We start from the raw sequence: 8,774 nt of genomic DNA, 5'->3' as shown, positions 1-8,774 counted from the left end.
TGGAATCCAACCTGAGACCCTCTGATCCGCAGGCTGACACTCTATCCACTGAGCCAAACCAGCTAGGGCTGATTATTCTTTTATTATTATAATTATTAATATATTTTTATTGTTTCAGAGAGGAAGGGAGAGGGAGAGAGAGAGAGAAACATCAATGATGCGAGAAACTCATTGATAGGTAGCCTCCTGCACGCCCCACACTGGGGATCAGCCCGAAACCCAGGCATGTGCCCTTGACTGGGACTGAACCTGGGACCCTTCAGTCCGCAGGCCGACGCTCTATCCACTGAGCCAAACTGGCTAGAGCCAGTATCCAGTCTTGGAAGAGGGCCACTCCGGTGAGGAAGTTGGGGCCCCTGCCACAGGGCTCCATCGAGGAGGCTACACCACACGCCAGACCGTTACAGATGAGGGGCACCCATCACCAGCCCATCACCCTGGACAGTTGTCAGACCAGTCAGGGCACCCCCAGGCCTAGTCCCCCACGCTACTCCCACAGAATCTCTGAGCTGGTAGCTGCCCCCACAACTTGAGCCCTTCTCCTGCAACCCCCAAGCCTGTTCCAACCCCACCTGTTCTCATGCTACTCAAATGCTCAAATGTTTAATCATCCAGTTCTAATTCCATACTCAGTATCAAGGCTTGTCTCTCCCACCACAGGAAACTCATTCTCTCAAGACCTCTCCTCCCACCGTGGGGAGCCCATGCTAGGTTGCACCTGGCCTGTACCTGGCAGATGCCACCCCAGCAGGTAAAATGCCAGTGCACACATTGTTGGGGTGACACTGGTCCAAGGGGGTCATGGTGGCATTGGGGACCCTTGGGAAACTGGAGATAAGCCCCCTATGGCATAGGGCCTGTGCCATTGGATTCCCCAGCCTGCCACCCGGAAGCTGGGGTTGGCTTCCACCATGGCGTTCTGCTAGGGCCGCAGTACCAGGGCCACACTGCTGGTGAAGTTGTCCTCCCCCTCCAGCTGGGGAGGGGAACCAAGTCAGGAGGGACTGGAGCCTCATGGGGCCCAGCTGGGAGCCAGAGTGGCAGCAAAATAAATTCTGGTCTGTAAAGTGGTTTGGGTTCAAGTCCCAGCTTGGGCAGTAACCTGCTGTGGCATCCTGGCCCAGTCACTTTACCTCTCTGGGCCTCTGGTTCCTGCACCACAGAAAAAGAATAATCAGCCCTAGCCCTGGCTGGTTTCGCTCAGTAGGTAGAGCGTCGGCCTGCAGACTGAAGGGTCCCAGGTTCAGTCCCGGTCAAGGGCACATGCCTGGGTTTCGGGCTGATCCCCAGTGTGGGGCGTGCAGGAGGCTACCTATCAATGAGTTTCTCGCATCATTGATGTTTCTCTCTCTCTCTCCCTCTCCCTTCCTCTCTGAAACAATAAAAATATATTAATAATTATAATAATAAAAGAATAATCAGCCCTAGCTGGTTTGGCTCAGTGGATAGAGTGTCAGCCTGCGGATCAGAGGGTCTCAGGTTGGATTCCAGTCAAGGGCACAGGCCTGGGTTGCAGGCACATCCCCAGTAGTGGGTGTGCAGGAGGCAGCCGATCGATGATTCTCTCTCATCATTGATGTTCATATATATATATCTCCCCCTTCCTCTCTGAAATCAATAAAAAAATATTTTTAAAAATGTGGAAATTCCTAAAAATAGAATAAATAAAAAATCATGATAGTCAGTGTTGGTACAGCTATAGAGAAAGGGGCAGTTTTTGATTCTGCTGGTGGAGAGGGTAAGCTATGTTGTCTACCTTGGAGAAACTTTCTCAGGGAACAGATACAAAGAAGTTCATTGTAATTCTATCTGGAAACAACTCAAGTGTCCACCAACAGGAGGCTAAATAAATGGACTGTGGGATGTCTGTGGACTTTGCTGCATGATTTAATCCACCGAAGGAAACGAAAAGAGTCCGGGTGTACACCAGGCGCATCTCTCCCCAGCCCCTCAGGCTGTTACTGGCCCACCCCGTGTCACCCCTTTTCCCACCTGCAGCAGCAGCAGGTCATTCAAGTGCTCCCGAGGATGGTAGCCATTCTTGCGGATGCTCCTGATGGAGAATGTTTGCCTGGAACTCTCTCGATGCCTCAGGTCATAGGCCCCCAGCACCACGGTGGCGATTCTGGGGTTCCTGGGAGTGGGTGGAAAGCAGGAGGGGAAGACCCCAGGCTGGGGCAGCCCTGGGGGTTTGTGGAAAAGCCCCCACTCAACCTTCCACATCCACCCTGGGACCTGGCACTGCCTGACAGCAAGCTGGCAAATAAGGTGGGGAATTACCAGCCCACGGCCCAGCAGCCCAGGAGCCAAAGAAAGGCCAGCCAGGATGGCCAGGCCTCCTTCCCTCACAGCTAGATTCACCTTCTGTTTCCAGATTCTCCTGAGCCTCTCTGGGATCCCCGATTTCCCTCTCCAATCCCCTAACCCTTCCCTGAGCCTCCCCGCTTTTGCCAAACCCTCTCCCCTCTCATCTACCAGGCAGCCCCCTATGAATCCTGAGGTACCTCCCTCCCCACGAACCCTTCCCACTCTGAACCCCCCACCCCTGTAGCACCATCTGCACCCGCAGCCCCCTCATCACCGGCTCTGGAAGCAGCTGGCTGCTGTCAGCACAGAGCGTGTGGTCCAGGGCACCCCCACAGAAGTGCCATCTCTGATACTGAATGGAGGCCAGTGACTTAGCCTTCCTGCCCCCCTACCCCGAGGATGTCCACAAGGGGGAGCTGAACCAGGGGTGGGGGCATGTCTCATCCCTACCCCTGGAGAGACACCCACCCCTGCTTCCCCCCACTCCTTCCCTAAAAAGACAGGTGGCCCCAGGCCCTCTGCATCCCCCTTCTAGGACTGCTCAGGGTCTGAACAGTCCCTTGGTGGTGTGGCCTGAGCCAAGTAATTTTCCCTCTCTGAGCCTTAAGGCCAGGGGAACAGGAATGGGCTGCTGCTCCCTCCCATCTGGGCCTCTCCCTCTGCAACTGGACCCCAAGCAGAGATGGGCATGCCTGGCATGGGATGGGCACACCTGCCTGGCATGGGAGTCTGAGTGCTGGCATGACCGGGCAGCTGGGGTGGCTGGGGATGGGGCCTCCCTCAGACCTCGGGCCTCAGCATTGGCAGTACCCCCAGCACAGGGTCAGCCTCTCCTGGTGAAAAACAAGAAGTTGCCCAAGGCCTCCACTGCCAACTGCTCCTGGAACCTGCCTAGACTCTGCCAACTTGTTAGATAGGACAAGGGTCTCAAAGTCTGAGCCATTCTTACCAAATATTATTCTTACTAAATGTCAAAATGTAGCACAGTATTTTGCAGATCAACTGTAAACAGAAGCTTGACAGGAACCCAAGTATAGCAAACAGCAAAGTCGAAATCAACATGTAATTGACCAAATAGTGTATATAAGCAATGGCTAAGCCTCCCTTAGATATGAATCTTCTGTCTCCTTTACTTGCTGCAAGTAAATAAAACTACTTTGTGACAGCCAAGTCTTGTTTAATATATATTGATTTCAGAGAGGAAGGGAGAAGGAGAGAGAGATAGAAACATCTATATATATAAAAGCCTAAGCAACTGTCACAGTCAAAACAACCAAACAATGACCGAACAGGCTGCAGTGGGGTGACCAGGCCAGCAGGGGGGGACATTTGGGAGTGACCAGGTCGATGACCAAACAGGCTGCGTGGGGTGACCAGGCCAGCACCGGGGGGACATTTGGGAGTGAACAGGTTGGCAGTGGGGGGCAGTGAGGGGCAACCAGGCCAGCAGAGGCGGACAGTGATAAGTAACATCTTATTTATTGTACAGCATGATGACATCTAGAATATATTAAGTAAAAAAGGAAGGTAGAGAAAAATGTGGATAGTACAGTAACATTTATCTAAGAAAGATAGGTTACAAATCAATATACATATGTATTTCTTTTGTTATATATTTTTATTGATTTCAGAGAGGAAGGAAGAGGAAGAAACATCGATGATGAGAGAGAATCATTGATCGGCAGCTTTCTGCACGCCCTGTACTGGGGATCAAGCCAGCAACCCAGGCATGTGCCCTGACCAGGAATTGAACCAGCGACCTCTTGGTTCCTGGGTTGATGCTCAACTGCTGAGCCACCCAGTCGGGCCCTCTCATGTTTGTAATAGAGACCCCAAGTGGTGAACCCCTTGAGTTCGGTACCAAATTGGCAACTCAGATGGGACCCTTCTAAAAGAATTTCCTCTTGGCCTTGTGCGGACACTTGGCCACGTGGTCAGCAGCAGCAGTTCTCATCCGGGACTAATTTGCCTGCATCTCCACCGGACGAAGCATCTGTCCCATAGGATGCTCCCACTTGGTGCTGCCCACTGAGCCGGCTGCCTGGTCTGCCTGGACAGCAACGCCGAATGGACACCTGAATCTACCTCACTCAGCACTTGGGAAGGGATGCGGGAGATCAGCTCCTGTGGTCACTGTAATTGGTGTTTCTGTTCCTGTTTGGGGCATAGGCTTGTCGGAAAGATAGTTTCGGTTGGTATGCGCTTGGTTTCTGGTTGGTTGGGCAGGAACTTACCTCTGGGACGCCAGATTCAAGGCCTGGCCTGGGGCTAACTCTGGAGGGTTGAGGAACGCTGTGAGGCACCCAAGACATCCTTGGGTGGCAATCTCTGGTCTGGTTGTCTGGCTGTCTGTCCTGCAGGAGTGAGATGTTGGTCTTTGTGTGCACACTGGTGTTTGCCTTGTTCGCCTTATATGTAAAAGTGTCGGCTGTGGGAAACTCAAATTTGATCCCCCAATGCAGCCTCGTGGGTTGCATTCTGAAGAATTGGATAAAAAGAGCTTGGTTTATTTGACTTAAATAAATTAAGCGTTTAAAATACATGAAGAAATATATCACATGGACTAATGGTAGGAGACGGCCGGTCCTGTGTAAGGGAGCCTTGCTCAAGGCTGGGATTCCATTTTGGATTTAGGAGGCGTGATCTTCTAAGTGCAGTTTTTTTGTTTATTCGAGTTTCAACGTTTGCTGACCACATATAAGCTTCTCTCCAGCCACTCCTGCTCTGCTCCATCCGAGGAGGGCACTTTCTGGAGCTCCTGCAGCCAGGGTGGAGCTCGGTGGGGAATGGGAATGGCACCCCAGCAGTTCCCTGAACAACCACGAGGTTCCCATCAGACCAGGCCGCACCTCCTCCACTGAGGAGGCCCAGTAAATCAGCTCCTGGTTCCCAGTGGGGGTGATCTGGGACGAGCAAGAGCGGCAAAGGTTTGGCTGTGGGACTCAGGGGCCAATCTATGGCTCACGATGTAAAGATATATGCTTGGGATCATATGGGAAGAATTATTGGTTTTATCCCTGAGCTGTCTGAATAAGACTCCCAATTGATGTGTCTGTCTGTCTGTCTCTCTCTCTTTCCCCCTTCATCTGTGAAATCAATTAAAAAAAAAAAAAGACTCCCTCTACTTTTCTTCCTCTGAAGGGGAAAAAATTACATGCCACATCTCTTCAAGAGTCTCATTGGTGTAAAGAGATGTTCGCCCAGCCAGTGTGGCTCAGTGGATTCGGCATCGTCCCATGCACCAGGAGGCCACATACGATTCCCGGTCAGCGCATACCCAGGTTGTGGTTTGATCTCTAGTTGGGATGCATAAGGGAGGCAACCAATCAATGTTTCTCTCTCACATTGAAGTTTCTCTCCCTCTCCCTTTCTCTTTAAAAAATCATTAAAAACATATTTAAAAAAAAAGAATTGACATTAAAAGAAAAAAGTAGCTTGAGTCAGCTTTAATGGACTTGCAACATGAAGCGAGTAGAATCAACCTCATGTGTGTATTTTGAGTCACAGAAGCCAAAAGGGTGGGCTCTCTTCCTTGGGGAGTGGCCCCCACTCAGCCGGGCACAGGCCCCTGTGGCTTTGGGAGCCTCTGGCTGCCAGTGGAGTGGGCTGACCCAGGCACTTGCCCCAGGTGGCGCAGCCCAGTGTTTTGTCACAGCCAGAGGCACCATGGGAGTTTAGGAACAGAACACAGCCCTGCTAAGGTGTGATCTGGGAGGGAGTCAGATACAGGGAGGCCACACCACCCTGACCCTTCCTCTTAGCAGGTTGGGTCTGAATTGTGGCGCGAGGCAAGCTCCTAAACCAGGCATCCTGGGCCTGTCCTGCCTCTCACGGTCCCATTTGTCGGGAACATGGGGGCAAGCCCTGGGGAGGCCTTCTCAGCTCATCTTCTCTAATAGTCCAGGCGCCGGAGCACTGAGAGGAGCCGGGGTCTGTAACTGCGGTAGGAGACTCTGCTAATGTGGGCGTCTGCAGCCAGAGGGGCGGGGAGGGTGCTCGGTGCCTCCTGTGAGCAGCTAATCATGGCATTGCCGACTCTCCTTACTTTTCCCTCCTGTTTCATTACAACCTGTTTCCACAGCTGTTTCCTGCCTTCACTCTTAGACTTGAGCTCCTAACGTTTCCCAACTGGGGACAAGGGGTGGAGGAGCCACAGTCCGTGAAAGATGGAAATTGCGGGTTCTATGGACCTCAGGTGATCTGCTCGTCTCAAGGCTCATCCCAGCGCCTACGGGGCAGTCGGTTTGGATGACAAAGCGGTAGCGAGTGCTTTCTCCCCGTATCCTGATTTTCAGAAGGGTTTTAAGTCTCTGAATTGCAGCTGTGTAGCTGGCTTCCTAGGGGATGGTATCCAGCAGGATGTCTGATTATGGAGGGCCTTGTGCTGTGTGGGCCTGAACAGCGCGGCCTCAGGTGTCTGACCTTACTTGCACATGCACACACAGAGTCTGTGGTCCCCGGGAGTGCCTCCTGCCACCACGGGGTGGGGTGGGGGGCTTTTCTCTGGTGCGCAGCTGATTCAGAAGGCTGTGCCAGGACTTCCTCCCAAACTGGCCCCCTCCCCAGGCCAAGGCGCCTTGTGAGACGCAGCTCTTCACTCGGCCACGTAGCAAGCATCTCTGTGCTTGAAAAACCATGGGGCACCGACTGGATATTGAGTGCAGCTGTCATATCTGGTATCCCTACCCGCTCTGGAGTGACCGTGCTTCATCCTGCCCGGATCCCACCTGTCCTTCAAAGTCTTGGGCAGACGACCTAGCTTGCTGACATCTTAGGGAAGCTGTCACGCTATTCCGTCTGTCCAGCTCATTAGATCCCCACCAGAGTGTGAGTTTACAAGCGGCAGGATTTCAGTTTCCTTGCTTTCCCCCCTCTTCCTTCTGCCTCACCTCTAATGGCTCCTGTCTCCTGTTAGCGTAGTGCTCTCTCTCCATCCATTCCTGTTCTCAGGAATCTCAAAACCTAGGGGACCCCATGGCTTTCTTAAGTCAGGCAGCCGGATAATTTCACTCCTCTAACTCAAAGACATACTTGGTCCGTGTTCAGCAGAAAAGTTACAGAAGTATGACCCTTGTCCCTATTCCCTCAAAAATGAGGAGTAAAGAATCTCCTGGGGGAATTGTTAGATAGGACAAGGGTCTCAAGGTCTGAGCCATTCTTACTAAACGCTATTCTTGGAAATGGTAAAATATATAGCACAGTGTTTTGTAAACCGGTCGTAAACAGGATAAACTAGACAGGAACCCAACCCATAAGTGTAGCCAACTGCAAAGAAGAAATCAACATGGAATTGACCAAATCATGTATAAAAGCAATGGCTCAGCCTCCCTTTGGGGAGGCAGAGCTTTGGATAGGAGTCCTCTGGCTCTTTTTCTTGCTGCAAGTAAACAAAACTACCTTGTGACCATCCTGTCGCCTTTTTTTAAAAAATATATATTTTTATTGATTTCAGAGAGGAAGGGAGAGGGAGAGAGAGATAGAAACATCCATGATGAGAGAGAATCATTGATCGGCTGCCTCCTGCACGCCCCCTGCTGGGGATTGAGCCCGAAACCCGGGCATGTGCCCTTGCCAGAATCCATTGACCTCTCTCCGGCCACTCCCACCCCTCAGCACATGCCTGCACTCCCCTACTGTCTGTGTCCATTGGTTATGTTATATGCATGCATACAAGTCCTTTGGTTGATCTCTTACCGCCCCCCCCAGTCTTGTTTTTTAATAGAGCACCCCAAGTGGTGAGCCCCTTGAGTTCTGTAGTAAACTGCCTGCTCCGTGCCTCCGTTTCCCTAACTATTCGATGGTGATATGAACAGCCCCACCCTTCCGGTAGAGCTGTGGTATCAAGTTAATATGAGTATGAGTCTCTGAGCAGCACCTAGCATGCTCAACCCCTCTTGCCTGTTCTAACCTCTCCGGTGGCTCCCTAAAACCCCAGACTCAAGTGCAGGCCCCCAGCTGGACAAGGTGCCACCACAATCAGGTCTTGCCCCATCTCCACCACCAGGAATTGGGTGGCAAGAAGGACACGCCCCTCCCCCTCCCCAGATCTGATATTCCCCTAGACCAGTGGTTCTCAACCTTCCTAATGCCACGACCCTTTAATACAGTTCCTCATGTTGTAGTGACCCCCAATTTCATTGTTACAAATTGAACATAATTAAAGCATAGTGATTAATCACAAAACAATATGTAATTATATATGTGTTTTCCGATGGTCTTAGGCGACCCCTGTGAAAGGGTCGTTCGATCCCCAAAGGGGTCGTGACCCACAGGTTGAGAACCGCTGCCCTAGACTGTCAAGCAGTCAAGAGGTTTCTCCAGCCCTAGCTGGTTTGGCCCAGTGAATAGAGCGTCAGACTTTGGACTGAAGGATCCCAGGTTCGATTCCGGTCAAGGGCACATGCCTGGGTTGCAGGCTTGATCCGATCCCCAGTTGGGGGCATGCAGGGGGCCAATCAATGATGATT

The 8,774-nt window shown here is 51.9% G+C and overlaps 1 protein-coding gene across 1 annotated transcript in view; it reads right to left on the bottom strand.

The window, feature by feature from the left end:
* The window catches only part of AZU1 (azurocidin 1), a 13,557-nt gene that overhangs the window by 2,221 nt on the left and 2,562 nt on the right, over positions 1 to 8,774 (bottom strand). Inside the window, 8 exon segments of the mRNA XM_005866734.1 lie at positions 302 to 419; positions 730 to 838; positions 841 to 976; positions 1,993 to 2,134; positions 2,582 to 2,620; positions 2,622 to 2,695; positions 5,157 to 5,210; positions 6,540 to 6,644. Of these exon segments, the coding sequence (XP_005866796.1) occupies positions 302 to 419; positions 730 to 838; positions 841 to 976; positions 1,993 to 2,134; positions 2,582 to 2,620; positions 2,622 to 2,695; positions 5,157 to 5,210; positions 6,540 to 6,644 (777 nt within the window).

The sequence above is a fragment of the Myotis brandtii genome, unplaced genomic scaffold, assembly GCF_000412655.1.
Source record: "Myotis brandtii unplaced genomic scaffold, ASM41265v1 scaffold236, whole genome shotgun sequence".
In the NCBI taxonomy this organism is placed as follows: domain Eukaryota; kingdom Metazoa; phylum Chordata; class Mammalia; order Chiroptera; family Vespertilionidae; genus Myotis; species Myotis brandtii.
Note: the sequence above shows the minus strand (reverse complement) of the source record. Positions and strands in the feature narration are given on the sequence as shown.